This window comes from Chanodichthys erythropterus, chromosome 18 (assembly GCF_024489055.1).
Source record: "Chanodichthys erythropterus isolate Z2021 chromosome 18, ASM2448905v1, whole genome shotgun sequence".
NCBI lineage: Eukaryota > Metazoa > Chordata > Actinopteri > Cypriniformes > Xenocyprididae > Chanodichthys > Chanodichthys erythropterus.
The window spans coordinates 17,755,894-17,776,498 of NC_090238.1; the positions used below are offsets into that span (position 1 = coordinate 17,755,894).

Genomic DNA, 20,605 nt, shown 5'->3' on the forward strand with positions numbered 1-20,605 from the left:
TCATAAGCTGTAATCTCTAGCTTCCGCTAACTGTCATACACGCGTTCACGGGAGCTTATGACATAAGACGCAGGCGCAGTGTGAGATCCGGGTGATAATATGCTCGTCTCACCAGAACCAAGTTGTGTACAGCAAAGGAAATCTACGCAAATTGTTTGTGCTATAGACCTTATGCGCCTTATTGTCTTTGAACTTCCGTTTTTGCAGTGGCTCTGTACATTACTATGGCATCGCTGTCAAAGTATAATTAGCTGGTGAAGTGGATTTACCTGTTGTAGAGATAATGAAAGTTATCATGAGCATTGTTATTTTTAAAGCAGATGTCTTAACAAATGACAGTAGACCGGGAAGATTTTAAAACGAGCAGTTCATTCATAAATACCTAAGATAGCTGTGGAAATACACACCGAAGTCAAAAGACAACGAGCGCAGCGCTGAAAAGGGGCGGAGCTATGTAAGGTCTATACTCTACATTTTATTAGAATTAATATAGTGATTTATTGTGAATAATAAATTCAACAAAGCTAAAGTCTTGTGATTACGTGTGCCGACATCAAAGGGAGATGCTCCATTTCACAAATTCCCTGTAAAGGATCCTGAACGATTGAAGCTATGGCTGTTCGCTATTTGCTGGGATGTAAATGCACCTGTGGAAAAATTATATAAACATGTGCTGTGCAGTCAACATTTCCGCTCCGAGGATTACAAGGCAGAGAAGAGTGGAAGTACATGACGATTTCTGAAATCGTCAGCTGTGCCTACGCTGTTGTTTCAGCCAAATGAGGTATATATTCAATAAATACTGTAATATGATTGCTATATGAAGTAATCGCTCAAGTAACTGCTGTAAAGTTATTTTAAATTATTATTTTTTTTTTAATCTCTACATGCAATTTAACATTTAAAAATAGCACAACTCGGTATGTCACCAACCTGACTGTAAAACAAACGCATAGGGTGAATACAGCAAACCCACACCTATAACATCATAATATTTACACACAAAAAAAAAAACTTATTCCACAGACTGTGTACCACCAGGTCCTTCAGACCTTGGTTGACGCCTCCAGATTATACGAGGTAGGGAGAATACTACTTCAAATACACTTTGGCTCAACAAAGGCAGAAAGCCTTCATATTGTGTTACACAGCAGCGTTCAGTCCTCTCACCAGCAGCATCAAAAACTTATAAATGTAGCGTTCCAATTGCCCATTCTTGGGAGCAATCACTCTCAAACTCTGTCGGTATTCGCATATCCCGCAGGAGCACCACCACGGCGGCGTTACGGCTGCGATGTGGCTACCGGAGCTGATCCGCGGCCACTCTACTCAATGCTTGTGTTTACACCAGCCGCACCGTGGCACGTTTCAGAAGCGGCTTACCGAACCGCTTCGCCAAAGATAGGCGGCAAGTCTATTTTTGACAGACGCCGCAGACACGTGCTGTGTAAATAAGGGGTCATGAGCTCTCTGTCTCCTCAGTTCTGTTGTTTGTGCCTCTGTCCTGCAGCCTCCTCCATCTCCCGGAGTTCCTGGTCGGTATTCCGGTTCAAATATGGCTTCTAATTCATGACCGGTGTTTTGTTTTGCTCTCTCCTCTGCGCATCCGTGTTCATCACCGGAGTTCACACTTCGCCTACGTCATAAGCTGGGACGCCACTCTCTCGTGAACGCGCGTATGACAGTTGGCAGAAGGTAGAGATTACAGTTTATTAAGTTTTAAATATGGATATTTTTCTTACACAAAGGCATTGCTTCGCTTCAGAAGGCCTTTATTAACCACCTGGAGCCGCGTGGACTTCTTTTATAATGGATGGGAGAAATTTTTTGGACTTCAAATTTTGCACTACCTTCCACTCCCATTGTAAAGCATGGATTACCCTGGACATTATTTAATACAACTCTGATTGTGTTCGACTGAAAGAAGAATGTCATATACACCTAGGATGGCTTGAGGGTGAGTCAATCATGGGATAATTTTCATTTTTGGGTGAACTATCCCTTTATCCCTTTAAGGCCCACTCACAGTTTCTGAGCGTCACATTGACCTGCTGGTTGCAACATATAGTAGATATACTACAGACTTCAGAAAGCAACATGGTTTTGAGCATAAATAATTAAATAAATAAACAGACCCCCCCAAAAAAAGAGCATAAATCCAGAGCTTCAAGAATATTCGATGAAAACATTTGAAGCATAACTCAAAGCAACAACTAAACTAATTGATTTTTAAAAAAAAATATTTATTTACTTTTATACTACCACAGAAAATATGACTAATGCTTACTTGAAAAACCCACTGATTTACACAATGCAGAAATAACTGAACAAATAATTTAATCACAGAATCTAGATATTAAAATGGAATTTTGGAACCATTTTTGGAACCAATCAGAATCAAGTAGTTCCATGTTTATTAAAATAAAATAAAATAAAATAAAATAAAATAAAATAAAATAAAATAAAATAAAATAAAATAAAATAAAATAAAATAAAATAAATAAAATAAAATAAAATAAAATAAAATAAAATAAAATAAAATAAATAAAATAAAATAAAATAAAATGTAAGGGGCCATTAACATGACACCATTTTCAAATAAAAACAGAAAACTTTTTATGCAGTTTGGCCTTTCATTTACAACACAACGTAGTTGTGTTTTTGGGGCCGGAAAATGCCAATTTTTGAAGGCAGGTTTCAAAGTGCATACCATTATTGTCTCTGTGTAAACCCTGTGCATGTGTTTAATAAATAAATAAATAAATAAATAAATAAATAAATAAATAAATAAATAAATAAATAAATAAATAAATAAACAAATAAAAGAAAAGAATACATTTAAAAATAAATAAATAAAATAAATAAAATAAATAAAATAAATAAAATAAATAAAATAAATAAAATAAAAAATAAAATAAAATAAAATAAAATAAAATAAAATAAAATAAAATAAAATAAAATAAAATTGCAAAAACAAACTAGGGAGATCACTACATAAAACAAACACAGTGACAAGACTATGATGTTTAACCTTTAACATGATCTTACCTGGCTCAGGTGTCTCAGAGTGAGAGGAAGAAGAGGCTGAGCTGGCCCCGTCCTCGGCCCCTCCGCCCTGAGACAGCAGCCCTCTCCCCGGCGGAAGCTTCATGCCCAGCTGCTCGGCCATCTCCACATGATCGCCCGGGTGAACGTAGTCAAACACGCTGCTGCCCGTCAGTTCTACCTGCAACAGCACAAACACAAGCGAGAGGCCTGTATTAGTTATCTGGGTTAAAACGAGCATGAAACCAAGTTTTTATTGTTAACTAAGACTAAAAATGACTCATAGTTTTCATAAATAAAAATTAGAAATGTTAAAAATGTTATTTGTAACTGAAATAAAATAAGTTTAAGTTGAAGTAATAAAATTATTAAAAAACAGAACAAAGTAAAGCTTAACAAAACAAACTACAATTAAAAACGTAACTTAAATATAAAAATATAAAAGCATTAATAAAGATAAAAAATATATTTATATTACATTAATATGTTTTTTTTTTAATCACTTTTATGAGATACATATCAGTATATACCCTGGGACTATTATTTTATATACACTCACATAGTTAAAATGCCATGAAACTTTGATTCATATATGATCTGTTTTGTATTATATAAAGTCTTTTATGTCTTATTCATGAAGATTCGTATATGATGTATTCCCCAGTTATCTTTCATAGTGAGTTTAATGTGCTTTTCTGTAACTGTAGTGCAGCTAAAAGCGCTTGTGCTCTTTAAAAATTTGACTTCAGTCCTCCCTGGAGAGGTTTCCCTCTGCCCGACACAACTTAATGCTCTTTAGGGGAGATAGAGCTCATCCAAATAATCAAATAATTAGCGTGTGCTTGTCTAACCTTTAAACACGCTAATTTACTAAGCGGGGGAGAAACGGATTTACTGTTGCTAACTGGGGATGACAAGAAAAAAACAACAACAAGCAGTTAAAGTATCTGTGGCCCTGGTGCTTCTTAAATATGCAACTGTTGTGTTTCAGTAACACTGGTGCTGTTCTGTGATCAGGTCCACGTCTACAGGGACCTGCGGATTACATGAGAATAATCCCTTTAATGTCCTATCCCTCAAAGCTGTTTAGTGCTTCAGAAATTATTATTCCAAGCAGAAACAATTAATAAAGAGACAGACCGTTGACACAGACACGGGCTTGTGTTATTTTGGCACAATGCTGGAACTGTAAAACAGAATAATGCTGTGTATTATTTGTTCAAGTAAGATTTAAGGTATTTCTGCTGTATCTCTGACTTCTGCCCTATGCTTCAAATTTATGCAGCTATTCGATAGTCAGAAGGTGGTGTATTAAGAAACAAAATGGCTATGCTAGAACAGGTTTGCAGGAGTACATGTATGTCATTTTTTTTCTGGAAACGTATAAAAGTAAATAATGGAAGCTTGTTTCCGCCACTGAATTAAAAAAAGTAATTGTGACTTTTTAGCTCACAATATTGACTTTATAACTCACAATTGCAATTGCGAGTTCATATCTTGCAATTCTGACTTCTTTTCTCGGAATTCTGTGATACAAACTCGCAATTGCGAGTTATAATGTCCAATTTTGAGGAAAAAAATCTTTTTTTCTCAGAATTGCAAATTTATATCTCACAATTACCTTTTTTAATTTTTATTCTGTGGTGGTAACAAGCTTCTATAGGAAATTGAATGCTTAGTTGAAAATAAAATAAAATAAAATAAAATAAAATAAAATAAAATTAATTTTCTATAAAAATTATTTAAGAAATGTTGCCTTGGCAACTAACTGAAATAAAAAAGTTTAAGTTTGAATAACAAAAATTCCTAAAAATAAAACTAGAATAAAAAAATAAATAAATAATGAAAGCTAATTTAAAAATATAAAAAATAATAAAAATGACAAAATTATTAAAACTAACTAAAATGAAAATCAACACTGAAAATATAAAAAATAAAATCTAAATTAAAATATTAATAATACTATAACAGTATAGAAATAATACTAATAAATAAAAAGTACCACAACAGGAAAACCAAACCAGGGGAAATTACTATGCAAAACAAACAACAACAAAAAAAGGTTAAGTCAATAACTGTCCGAAATATATCATCCAAGGGTCTATGTGTATCCAAGAGCAGAACATTTACAGGAATGCATACTGAAGGACTTTATGTGCAACTCTACAGTTTAAATAGAACAAACAAACAGCGATAATCACAGAAAACCCATGAAAACAGAAACCAAAACAACTGTGCAACAGGACCACCAACTGTCTGTCTGTTTCTCGAGCTCTCTTTGTCTTTTCTTACTTGGCCTTTCAAACAGTAGAAACCAAATAGCACATCTGATTTCTTCTTCTTTTTTTTTTTTTTATACTTTCCCTGAGCCTCAAAAAGCTGCAGGCACATTCCAAGTAAGACTTTCTGTATCTTTCTCTAAAAGACTAACATTCCGCCAATATCCAGTAGACCAAAGAATTGAGGATTCTATTAGAAGAACTAAAGAGATGAGGTTGAGGTTTTCAAACACCTTATAGACAACTGGAGTCCAATCCCAACAAAAAGAAGAAACAAGAAAAAAAAAAATCAGAAGCACTAAATATGAACAGATATATTTAAATGATGGAAAATACACAAAAATGTACAACAAGGTTTCATTTATTAATATTAGTTAACTAAATTAGAAAAAATAAATTAAGAATGAACAAAAATCAAACTTTTGTCATCATTTACATAACTCAAGTTGCTCCAAAACTGTTTGAGTTTCTTTCTTTCAACACAAAAGTAGATATTTTGAAGACTGTTGGTAACCAGAGAGTTGACAGTAGCCCTTGACTTCCATATAGGGGAGAAAAAAAAAAAAAAGAAAAAAAAACTTTGGAAGTCAATGGCTACTGTCATCTGTCTGGTTACCAACAGTCTTCAAATATCTTCTTTTTTGGATGAATTATCCCTTTAATGTTAATCTCAACATTTACTACTACATTTTTAAGATTAAAAGTTGTATCTGGAAACATTAGTTAAAGCACTGTAAACTAACATGAACTTTTTTTATTAACTAACACCAACAAAGATTAATAAATGCTGTAAAAATATATTGCTCATTGTTAGTTTATATTACTTAATGCATTAACTAATGTTAACAAATGAGACCCTGTTGCAAAGTGTTCCCATTTATTTTAGAACATGAAACAAAAAGTGCACTAGCCACTGCTGGTACCAATGATCACAAAAAGGTCAAATATCAACAAATAAATGATTTACAATAGGACCACAAATATCCATTTTGATTTTCATGTTGATTTTAAAGTTTAACAAAAACTACTGACAAAATCCAAGTGACTGTGGGTAGAAATACATTACAATAAGTGCTTAAAATATCTATTTCCATACAAAGATTAAATGTAAAGTTATCTCTCTTTCACATGCCAGAGCGGACGAACCTTTTGTGTCAATTATAATTCATGAACATGGCCCTGCCGACTATTTTAACAGTATTAGAATGAGCCCACTTTTCAGCACAAGTGGCTGCACAAAGCACTCATCTTCCCTTAATCTCTGTGATGCGAAGATGGGCGAACAATGCACAGAGAAAATAATATCGGCTCTAATATTCATCGTGTGGCGGTCGGTGCGGAAAAGTGTTGTCTGTAACAAGAGACCAGCAGATTATGCTCTGTGATTGCAGAAAGGACACTTGGATTACAGAAGGAGGTTTTGCATTGTAAATGAGGCCTGGCTCGCTGGAGTGGGGCCACGGACGGAGCCCACCAGCAACATGCTTATTTTGTAGAAGGTCACTCAATAAGAGTCCACTCCCCCCTCCCTCCCCCTCTGGCTTATTAAGACTGACTGGCATGCATTAATGAAATCACCTGATTTTACAAACATGAAGACAGAGAGAGAGAGAGAGAGGAAATGGAGGAGAAAGGAAAAAAAAATGACGTTATGCTTGAGTTTAAAGAAGGATGCCCTTAATTAGCAAGGTTTCAGAAATGTCAGCTATCGCCTATTAACTGTTCTGCTCTATCAAAGCTATAATACCCAGCTGTCAAATTTCATCACACGATGGGTGGTTTCTTTTTGTTTCTTGTGCTTAATTTTCTCTTTCCTTTGGGCGGAACTAGAGGTGGGGCCAAAGATCCACTGACCCCAGCTAAAATGTTTGGTTGTGTTGTGCCTGGTTAGGAAATGGTCAGTCACAGCCTCAGACGTCATGCCCATGGACAGTTTCAAAGTCGTCAACTGATTTCTGAATTCTACAGGATTTCCAGATTGTGTGTGTCGCATTCTTTAACGGTCCGCTGAAAACAAAGCTGTCATGAAAGCTTCTGTTTACAACTGTGACAATGACTGCTTATCAGGATCAGGTTTTCAAAAATACGTGAAGTTCTTGGTATAGACTCTTTAAAACATGCCTAAGAGTTTTAAACATCCGGTCCGTTATTGTAGGGACATCGACTTTACATTTCCACTCCCCTAAACAAGACGCTAAACAAAACAGACTGTGATTGTTTGATTTACATATCAGTCAGATGTTTTCTTGGTCGGTCCTTGGCCAATGAAAGCTGCCATGGAGTCCAGACCTTCTGCCGTCAGTCTGAAGTTTTGGCTATGCGAGAATAGGAAATTGGGATAGGAAATAAAAGCCCAATAAACAGTTTTAAACTGGATTATAAATTACATTTTATTGGGCCGTTTCTTTATTATAAACTTCTGCTAATATACTTGCATACTGAAAATATAAATAACTATATTTTTCTTTATTTTTTGAGTTAATAAATCTAATATTTTATTTTATACAATATTTTTTATTTCAAAATTCCAAATAAATATAAATAACTATATTTTACTTAATTTTAATAAATCTAATATTTTAATTAAAATTTCAAATAAATATAAATAGCTGTTTCTTTAAGTTATTATATATATTTTTTTTTTCTAAACATTTTAAACACTAAACTAAACTATGGAAGCTTGTTTCCGCCACTAAATAAAAAATAAAAAAGGTAATTGCAACTTTTTATCTCACAATTGACTTTATTTCTCAGAATTGCAAGATTTAAACTCGCTATTCTGAGTTATAAAATCAGAATTGCGAATCTGACTTTATATCACACAATTCTGACTTCATATAAAGTCAGAATTGCATGATATAATTGCGAGTTATGAAGTCAAAGATGTAAGACAAACTCGCAATTCTGAGAAAAAATATCAGTCTTTAGAATTCTGACTTTAGAACTCATAATTGTGACTTTATATCATGCAATTCTGACATTATAATTCGCAATTCTGACTTTATATCATGCAATTCTGACTTTATATCATGCAATTCTGACATTAACTTGCAATTCTGACTTTATATCACGCAATTCTGACTTTATATCACACAATTCTGACTTTATATCATGCAATTCTGACATTAACTCGCGATTCTGACTTTATATCATGCAATTCTGACATTATAATTCGCAATTCTGACTTTATAACTCGCAATTCTGACGTTATAACTCGCAATTCTGACGTTATAACTCGCAATTCTGACTTTATATCACACAATTCTGACTTTATATCATGCAATTCTGACATTAACTCGCAATTCTGACTTTATATCATGCAATTCTGACGTTATAACTCACAATTCTGACATTAACTCGCAATTCTGACTTTATATCATGCAATTCTGACATTATAATTCGCAATTCTGACTTTATATCACGCAATTCTGACGTTATAACTCACAATTCTGACATTAACTCGCAATTCTGACTTTATATTACGCAATTATGACGTTATAACTCACAATTCGGACTTTAACTCGCAATTCTGACTTTATATCACGCAATTCTGACTTTATATCACGCAATTCTGACATTAACTCGCAATTCTGACTATATCATGCAATTCTGACATTATAATTCGCAATTCTGACATTATAATTCGCAATTCTGACTTTATATCACGCAATTCTGACGTTATAACTCACAATTCTGACATTAACTCGCAATTCTGACTTTATATTACGCAATTATGACGTTATAACTCACAATTCGGACTTTAACTCGCAATTCTGACTTTATATCACGCAATTCTGACTTTATATCACGCAATTCTGACATTAACTCGCAATTCTGACTATATCATGCAATTCTGACATTATAATTCGCAATTCTGACATTATAATTCGCAATTCTGACTTTAACTCGCAATTCTGACTTTATATCACGCAATTCTGACATTATAACTCGCAATTCTGACTTTATATCGTGCAATTCTGACTTTATAACTCACAATTCTGATTTTATAACTCGCAATTCTGACTTTATATTGTGCAATTCTGACTTTATAACTCGCAATTCTGACTTTGTCACGCAATTCTGACTTTATATCTCGCAATTCTGATTTTATATCTCACAATTCTGACTTTATATCATGCTATTCTGACTTTATAACTCGCAATTCTGATTTTATATCACACAATTCTAATTTTATAACTCGCAATTCTGACTTTATAACTCGCAATTCAGATTTTATATCACGCAAGTCTGACTTTATAACTCACAATTCTGATTTTATATCTCGCAATTCTGGCTTTACATCATGCAATTCTGACTTTATATCACGCAATTCTGACATTATAACTCGCAATTCTGACTTTATAACTCGCAATTCTGATTTTATATCACGCAAGTCTGACTTTATAACTCACAATTCTGATTTTATATCTCGCAATTCTGGCTTTACATCATGCAATTCTGACTTTATATCACGCAATTCTGACATTATAATTCGCAATTCTGATTTTATATCACACAATTCTGACTTTATAACTCGCAATTCTGATTTTATATCTCGCAATTCTGGCTTTATATCATGCAATTCTGACTTTATATCACGCAATTCTGACATTATAACTCGCAATTCTGACTTTATATTGTGCAATTCTGACTTTATAACTCGCAATTCTGACTTTGTCACGCAATTCTGACTTTATATCTCGCAATTCTGATTTTATATCTCACAATTCTGACTTTATATCATGCTATTCTGACTTTATAACTCGCAATTCTGATTTTATATCACACAATTCTAATTTTATAACTCGCAATTCTGACTTTATAACTCGCAATTCTGATTTTATATCACGCAAGTCTGACTTTATAACTCACAATTCTGATTTTATATCTCGCAATTCTGGCTTTACATCATGCAATTCTGACTTTATATCACGCAATTCTGACATTATAACTCGCAATTCTGACTTTATATTGTGCAATTCTGACTTTATAACTCGCAATTCTGACTTTGTCACGCAATTCTGACTTTATATCTCGCAATTCTGATTTTATATCTCACAATTCTGACTTTATATCATGCAATTCTGACTTTATAACTCGCAATTCTGATTTTATATCACACAATTCTGACTTTATAACTCGCAATTCTGATTTTATATCACACAATTCTGACTTTATAACTCGCAATTCTGATTTTATATCTCGCAATTCTGACTTTATATCACGCAATTCTGACATTATAACTCGCAATTCTGACTTTATATTGTGCAATTCTGACTTTATAACTCGCAATTCTGACTTTATATCTCGCAATTCTGATTTTATATCTCACAATTCTGACTTTATATCATGCAATTCTGACTTTATAACTCGCAATTCTGATTTTATATCACACAATTCTAATTTTATAACTCGCAATTCTGACTTTATAACTCGCAATTCTGATTTTATATCACGCAAGTCTGACTTTATAACTCGCAATTCTGATTTTATATCACACAATTCTGACTTTATAACTAGCAATTCTGATTTTATATCTCGCAATTCTGGCTTTATATCATGCAATTCTGACTTTATATCACGCAATTCTGACATTATAACTCGCAATTCTGACTTTATATTGTGCAATTCTGACTTTATAACTCGCAATTCTGACTTTGTCACGCAATTCTGACTTTATATCTCGCAATTCTGATTTTATATCTCACAATTCTGACTTTATATCATGCTATTCTGACTTTATAACTCGCAATTCTGATTTTATATCACACAATTCTAATTTTATAACTCGCAATTCTGACTTTATAACTCGCAATTCTGATTTTATATCACGCAAGTCTGACTTTATAACTCACAATTCTGATTTTATATCTCGCAATTCTGGCTTTACATCATGCAATTCTGACTTTATATCACGCAATTCTGACATTATAACTCGCAATTCTGACTTTATATTGTGCAATTCTGACTTTATAACTCGCAATTCTGACTTTGTCACGCAATTCTGACTTTATATCTCGCAATTCTGATTTTATATCTCACAATTCTGACTTTATATCATGCAATTCTGACTTTATAACTCGCAATTCTGATTTTATATCACACAATTCTGACTTTATAACTCGCAATTCTGATTTTATATCACACAATTCTGACTTTATAACTCGCAATTCTGATTTTATATCTCGCAATTCTGACTTTATATCACGCAATTCTGACATTATAACTCGCAATTCTGACTTTATATTGTGCAATTCTGACTTTATAACTCGCAATTCTGACTTTATATCTCGCAATTCTGATTTTATATCTCACAATTCTGACTTTATATCATGCAATTCTGACTTTATAACTCGCAATTCTGATTTTATATCACACAATTCTAATTTTATAACTCGCAATTCTGACTTTATAACTCGCAATTCTGATTTTATATCACGCAAGTCTGACTTTATAACTCGCAATTCTGACTTTATATCACGCAATTCTGACGTTATAACTCGCAATTCTGACTTTATATCACGCAAGTCTGACTTTATAACTCGCAATTCTGATTTTATATCACGCAAGTCTGACTTTATAACTCGCAATTCTGATTTTATATCACGCAATTCTGACTTTATAACTCGCAATTCTGATTTTATATCACGCAAGTCTGACTTTATAACTCGCAATTCTGACTTTATATCACGCAATTCTGACTTTATAACTCGCAATTCTGACTTTATATCACGCAAGTCTGACTTTATAACTCGCAATTCTGATTTTATATCTCGCAATTCTGACTTTATATCATGCAATTCTGACTTTATATCACGCAATTCTGACATTATAATTCGCAATTCTGACGTTATAACTCGCAATTCTGACATTAACTCGCAATTCTGACTTTATATCACGCAATTCTGACATTATAATTCGCAATTCTGACTTTATATCACACAATTCTGACGTTATAACTCGCAATTCTGACATTAACTCGCAATTCTGACTTTATATCACGCAATTCTGACTTTATATCATGCAATTCTGACATTATAATTCGCAATTCTGACATTATAATTCGCAATTCTGACTTTATATCACACAATTCTGACGTTATAACTCGCAATTCTGACATTAACTCGCAATTCTGACTTTATATCACGCAATTCTGATTTTATATCTCGCAATTCTGACTTTATATCATGCAATTCTGACTTTATATCACGCAATTCTGACATTATAATTCGCAATTCTGACATTATAATTCGCAATTCTGACTTTATATCACACAATTCTGACGTTATAACTCGCAATTCTGACATTAACTCGCAATTCTGACTTTATATCACGCAATTCTGACTTTATATCACGCAATTCTGACGTTATAACTCGCAATTCTGACATTAACTCGCAATTCTGACTTTATATCACGCAATTCTGACTTTATATCACGCAATTCTGACTTTATATCACGCAATTCTGACTTTATATCATGCAATTCTGACATTAACTCGCAATTCTGACTTTATAACTCGCAATTCTGACTTTATAACTCGCAATTCTGACTTTATAACTCGCAATTGTTTTTATATTGAGTTTAATTCATATTCATTGAGTTTAATTCATATTAATTGAGTTTATATCATACAATTCTGAGAAAAAAAATTAATTTTTTTTATTTCATGCTGGAAACAAGCTTCCATACTAAATAAAACTTATAATAAAAAAAATAAATAAAACATTTTAAATGACTTTAAAAGAAAGTAATAAGTATGAGGTCTTGAATTTTAATGACACAGATTCATACTGATGCATGAGGTCCATCTGGTTCACTTCTGCACATTTTGCCCCTCTTTAAAAAATGCAATCCTTCTCCTGTTTAATGATTGAACTCCTCTAGAAGTACTGACCCTCCCCCTTCACCCCGCCCCTTCTGCCCAAGCCCCACCCTCTCTCATTTCTGTGTCTCTGCATAAAAGCAAGCATTGCCTCCCTCTTTTTACTTCAGCGGTCTCTATTGCCCTGCTCTGTGAGGCTGAAGAGGCATGTCAAGTGTCACTGAACCCCTCCAAACGGCAACAGGAAGCTGCCAGCTCTCGTCTCTCACATTATGACACAATTACTCGCTGGCATCAAACACACGCCGCCATGGCTCTCACCTCACGCTCCCTGCCAGTTAACCTGTTTGGAGTCCAGGAACATTTTGGCCCCGTCCACGCATGCAAATCCACAATCCTGACTCACACTTCAGATAAAACGAACGTTGCAAGTGCTGATGTGAGATAGCAAAGATCTGATGGTTGAAATGACCGCTAGCTTTTGAGCTTTGGCCCTTATGTTGCTCATAAATTGCTTCTGATTTTTAAAACGTTTGTGTGCACACACCACCATAGATTTTTAAAGTCAATTTTAAGTTCAGCTTTCTGAAAATAATCAAATATAGCAAATATGGGAAAAGTGTTTGTCTAAAATGTATGTAAAATTGCATGACTCTCCTGCTTGTATTTAATCATAATTTTACTGTTTTTCTGTGTAATACAAGCAGCGCCACTATTAAAAACCTAAACATGGGAAAGACATGAACATAAAATTCCTCTGGGATTAAAAAAAAAAAAAAACACATTAAACACATTTGAGGGGAGGGAGGAATTCCTTTCAGTTCCTTAGAATGTCAGTGACTTTAAAAAAGTATTAATCAAATAAATTGATGTTGGCTGGAGGGTTCAGAATTAATTAACGCATTTAACACAAATGTGCTAAATGGAACATTATACATTTCATAGCATGTAATTACTCTTTTAATAAATGATTCATGTTATATTCCCATCAATTGATAACACTAGTGAATCATAACGCAATTCAGCAAGAGCTTGTCTGGACCCCGAGATAGAGCTTGTGGGGTTCAAATCATTGGTCCTTCTGTTTTTGTTCCAGCTGGGAACTAACACTGCCGATTAAATTATGCAAACCCTGCCGCAAAGATAGCCAAGAGCTAAAACCAAAAAAAAAAAAAAAAAAAACCTGATGGGTTGTACAACAGAGCTGAACAAGAGAAGCACTCAACTATAAGAAAACTTTTGTTATAAAATATTACTCGTCTTTTATGAGAAAAACTTTTTGTTATAACTTCTTGCAACAAAATTAATACAATATATATTAAATATGTAATAAATAATATTATAAAAATGTAGGCCTATTAATATTAAGTGTAAGTATTCATATATATATATATATATATAAATAATAAAAAAGATATGACATCCAAAATATGTAAGGTATTACAACTAGATCTCTTTTATTGAATCCAAAAGGTTTTAATTATATTTTTCTACATATAAAGGTATTTTAAAGTTTTTGAAGTGTCAAAAGGTTATTTGGTTTAACCGTCCAAAGGCCAATACAGCCATTTTATTTGTGATTAAAATATCTTAAAATGTAATAAATGTATTAATTTTTATTCTGGCATAATTTCATAACATCATATATCAACATAGTGCAAAATGGTATTAAAATTATGTGTAGAAGTCGTTGCTTTGAATGTCCGGAAAAATGAATTTCAATGATGTCATTTGGAGTAACCAATATAAAGGGACCATTTTGGATCAAGTGATCCAGTCAGTATCATGTGACAGGATGTGACATCATTCAGACACCTGCAAAGGACCACATGATCATGAAGCAAAGTAACTAACTCTCTTTTAACCATTTGAAAAATTCATGTTTTCAATTGTTCATATGCATGCTGAAACATCAGGTGATCCGGTTCAACCGCTATAAAACATGGAAAATGTTGTAATATTTTAAAAACTTGTACTAAATATAAAATGTTTAATTGTCCTTTTGCTAGCTAGCTAGATAGATATGAGCATGTTAGCATTGTTTGAAAATATCCAAAAGTGTCATTCGGTAAAACCGAAATTTGGTTAAACTGAAAGACTTTTTTGTCCATCTTGTAAAAAATGTCAAAAGCAGTGTTAATTGGTTATAAAAACCACATAATCTCATTGTTAATACGTAATAAAACTTCAAAATTAATTATGTCTCCATTATGTTCTTATTTGTCAACGACCCAATGATATATACACACAATGAGCGTGTATATATATATATATATATATATATATATATATATATATATATATATATATATATATATATATATATATATATATATATATATATATATATAATAAAAAATAAATATATTAAGTTTTTAATTTTTTATTCTATTTATAAAATAAAATAGTTAAATATAACAATATGCGATACATCATGTAACAATATTGGATAAATCAAGCTACAATTAAAAGAATATTTTGTAAAACATTGTATTGTAGAGAACTCAAGTCTCAAATTTAAGGACTTGATTTTGTGACTTGCTCTACTAAATGTAATCAGCAAATTTTGAATATCTCTTTTCATTTGTCATACTACTCATTACATCGACCACCGGCCACCCTGCTTTCTAAATATCACCCTCAGCCATGAAAAAGTCATATCGCTGGACCACTAGCACAGACGTCACTATAAATGATGATTGACACGACTATGATTAACCTCTGCTTTTCACGCGGTCTCATCCATTAGGGTTCCCGGTAAATCGTCTGATTACTGAGCCTATAAAAAAATAATAGAGCTCCATGAAAGAAGCACCATTGTTGTAGTGGACACGAGAGGAGAGATATCCCTTGAAAAACAAAAGCCAGCAGTGGCTTAAAGGAAGGACATAATTAAGGGCCAATCGGAGCTGTCTTGTGTGAGCAGAGACCCAGGGGAGCACCTCTCTACCTGTCTGACCTTGGAAAATGGGAGTCCTTGGCTGAGCCGGTGACCCTCTGATCTCCACTCACATCCAATCTCCCTCACCGACGCGAGAGACGCGACCTGCCTCATGCAAATCCAATCTCCCTCGTGAGCCGCGAATAAACTACAGCCTAATTAAATATTTTTTAACGATGTGAGTAATTTTTGCCAAGGGGTGGATTCGGGGCTAAAATTTAATATGAGATCACAAAAGATGTTCCCAGCGTTGATTCTGTAAATTAATGACTATCTGCCTTATAATAAAAGCATACTGCTAAGAATGTGAATGAAGATGGCTTACTTCATTCGTCCGATAGCCGAACGAGTGCTTTTGGAAAAAGGCTTCTGGAAAGTTTCCACTTCCCATAGACGGCTCAGAGATATCTGAGCTCAATATTTGTCATCCAAACAATGAGGTCTTCTAATTTCACAAGTCAAACAGATACATTGTATGTTTGTGAGATGGCTCGGGTTCTCACTTTCCCTCAGCGTTCCTCCGGTCTAGGGTTAAGCCATAGTCTCGGCCGCGGCTGTGCTATTAACTGCGGGAGCTTTCGTGGGTCCACTCGAGTGTTACACGGCTCAGATTACAGTAACCTTTAACTGCTTGCTGACAGACAGATGGAGGAGGAGTAGTCCATCTCTCGCCTTCTCTTTTTATCCCTCTCCACCTTTAATACCACACCGTGCCACTTCCACACAAAACCGTAATCTTCTTCCCCCTGATACAAACCTGTCACTTCAGGAAAAATGGAGGGCATCAGTAGCCATGGGCCGTGTGTATTCTCTGCGCTGATACATGGCACTTTACCTCGGGCTATGCATATGAGCCATTACAGGCGGCTCTCAGTGGGCCATCCGTCAATATTCCAATCAGTCTTTGGATCAGTACCAATTAATACCGGTAACATCAAACCGACGAGCTCTTTCCATCAAAACAAGCACACATGAAACGGTAATATGGATTCAGTTGATAAAAAGGATGGTGTTTGATTAATGTCTATTCATCGGATGGTTACAGATGAAAGCTAATGCACACAAAAAAGTCCAGCCCAGTTTATATGCCGAGTAAAAAAAGTTCACATAGCACAGTTTTTAAATTCAATGCTCTATTTATAGCACATTTAATGCATATATTTTATATAATTTCTATAATAATTACAGTAATTATCTATATTTTATATATTATATATATATATATATATATATATTAGGGCTGTCAAACGATTAATCGCGATTAATCGCATTCAAAATAAAAGTTTGAGTTTGTATAATATATGTGGGTGTACTGTGTATAATTAATATGTATATATATAAATACACACAAATTAATGTATATATTTAAGAGAAATATGTTATTTATGTACAAAATATTTTTATTTATATATAATATAAATTATATAAAAATATAAATAAATACATATACTTGTAAATATTTCTCAAATATATACATGAATGTGTTTGTATTTATATATACATAATAATTACACACAGTACACCCACATATATTAGGTAAACTCAAACTTTTATTTTGAATGTGATTAATCGCGATTAATCGTTTGACAGCCCTAATATATATATATATATATATATATATATATATATATATATATATATATATATATATATATATATATTTTTTTTTTTATTATTATTTTATTTATTTTTTAAATAACTATACAATGATTCATAGTTGAATGTGTTATGAACATTTCATGCATCTGTTATGTGCTAAAATGCATTATACTTATGCACTGGCAATTATTGCAAAATAACTGTGGTCACAATTATTTCTGAGAATATTTAATGGATTGCAATGTAAATTATAATAAATTATTTAACAGGTTTCGAGAAGTGTTATCAAAAGAAATGACAAAACACACTGTCACTATCAATGAACACACAAATTTAGTTTGCCTAATGCACCAACTAGTACTTGGTTTGATCAGTTTTTGTCTACATTGTGCAGACCAAATGTCTGCAAACGGATACAAAAAAAGACAACAGTTCCCACAAGGAAAATCGTTTAAAGGCCCCATGAATGAAAGTTTTGTGGCTCATCTAAATTCCAGTTCACACAATCCACAGTACATAAAATGTATTTTTAGCACATATAAACATTTAAAAAGAGACTTTATCTTCTAGAAAATGGAACAAAAACTTTGATGACTTATTCTGCACTCTACAAGTCATTGTCCAATCAATGCTGTCAAGAATAAGGATGTCCGACCCCTTATGTTCATGGCAGTTATGTAAACTAAAGCTTATTGGTTATTTATAAAATAATTAAAACAAAATGCATAACGATTTATGTGAGGGTTTGATTTATAGGTTTAGATCAGTGAAAAAAAACAATTCAAGTCAACCGAAAGGCCCATTATGACAGAACAAGCAATGCGCATGTGTGTGTTTGTGTTTGTGTTTACGAGAACAGGGCAGTCATGTGAAATTCATAGGCCACACGTCTCTCATTCCAGGCAGTGCAGAACATCGCTGCAGAGAGACAATAACTTTAACAATTAACTTGGAAGGACAAAAAGGGTAAAAATCTCCCTGCGCTCTTTTCTCTGGCGTTCCTGATTTTTATCGAGCTCACAAAGCTCCCTTAGATCATCTTAATCCACTGTGGCAAAGTAGCTGAATATGAGATTCAGATTGTCTTAGAAATTCTGTGCAACCAATCAGCTTCCTGACATTGCTTTTCCCTTCAACCTTCAGAACTTGTGACAGCAAAGACCAAAAGCCAAATCACAAAGGAGTGCAAAATCGGCAAACCCAGCGAGCCGGCCGCTAAAGCCTATGAACAAAGATCGCGTTTGACACTTCAGAGCAACTTCACATCCAAATATTTTATCAATCAAAACATTATATATATAAAATATATCATATATAGCTTAGTGTATAAATATATATATATATAGCCTAGTGTATAAATAGAATATAACATCAATACCACATGCAGACATACAGAGACAATGAAGTATAGTTCAATTTTACACAATAAAAAGTACAATTTGAGTACAATGACTCTTAAAAATGACTTTCACTCATGTGACATAAGCCAGGTTCATTCAAATTAAATAATACTGCCTGGCAGATGACCAAAATTTTACATTTTAAATCATATTATAGCTATTTTTGCTGGATATTCAATGGGAAAAATGGCTTATATATTAAAAAAAAGAATGTGCTAATTCCTATTTTGGAAATTAAGTAAATCAAATATTTGTGAATTAAATGTACTTCATGTCATTTTTTTTTTTTTTTCCCATTTTAAATCAGCTGATTGGGACAAAAAGCTGACAATCTATCAAAAACATAAAAACAGAACAATGACTATGTAACCTCAATGTAAAGGGGATTGTGGTCAAGTATTTGCTGACAAGAGGGAAAGAAAGAGAGAAAGATAGAACAATGACTCCCATTCCAGTCCTCGGCTAACCTCTGTCCGTTTCGCCGCGCGCACCCCTCCCTCGGCCTGCCGTAGAGGCCTGTTACAGATCACTGGCCACTTTGAAAATCAAAGAAAATGAAAATCAACTCAGGGGAGAAATCTGTGGAGGCAATAACCCCCTCCGTCCCCTTCAGTCACATCCCAGCGCCTCTCCATAAAGGGGAAGTGTCATAGCTGTAGGTGGCAATCTAAGACCTTAGCCCCCTTTTCTCTCTGTCCTCAAGACGGGCATTACCATTGCGATTGTCCCTACTGCCGCCCAAACCAAATTAAATCACCCGCTAAATAAAACACAGAAATCGCCCCTATTAGTCTCCCCCGTAAGACAGATTAAATATGGCCGTGTCAATGCTTCTGTCTCCCCTATTCTCCAACACTCACTGGTTTTCGTTCTTTTATCGGAATCACTTATCCTTCAGCGCTCGGTGCATCTGAATAGAGCTCGAAACATTGGTGCAAATCAATAAACTCTCATTTTCTTGTAACAGTTTCATATTAATCGGGAACGGGGGGGGGTCCGGCCGGCCGGGCAGCTCTGGATCAGTCAGATGAAGATGGGAAACACCAGGGGGCTGCCGTGATCCCTTAATGAAAACCTCCCTACAAACCCCCTTTCCCTCCATCCGCCCTGTTCTGATGAGTTTTCATGCTGATCAAATACAAGCAGAAATGGCCTTTTGTAGCTCTGGTCAATTTTCCCTCCATGGTCCTGATAAATCCAGACATTGCACAATCACAAGCCATAAATCTGTGTCTGTTCCCCACTGCGCTGAATGGATGAATTATTGAACAGGAGCTGTTGAGAAAGACATACGTACACACACAAAACACGTCTACAGGTACATTCACGCATACGCAGCCACAATCCAGCTGCTCGGGACTGATCATCTGATGAGCTTGAGGGATGTTTGGTTTTGATGTGGACATGTGAAAATGTTTCATGCCTGCTGCTGTACCAGGCTTTGAATTACTTCCTGAAGAGTGTAAACAATGTTTGAGTGAACTAAAATGGAAGGTTTATCAAGACAAAATTTGAATG

At 33.9% G+C, this 20,605-nt stretch overlaps 1 protein-coding gene across 1 annotated transcript in view; it reads right to left on the bottom strand.

Moving 5' to 3' along the window:
• Window positions 1-20,605, bottom strand: part of LOC137006704 (neuronal PAS domain-containing protein 3) — a 352,288-nt gene that overhangs the window by 48,849 nt on the left and 282,834 nt on the right. The window contains exon 6 of the mRNA XM_067367687.1: window positions 3,049-3,226. Within this exon, the coding sequence (XP_067223788.1) occupies window positions 3,049-3,226 (178 nt within the window). The remainder of the gene's footprint in view (window positions 1-3,048; window positions 3,227-20,605) is intronic.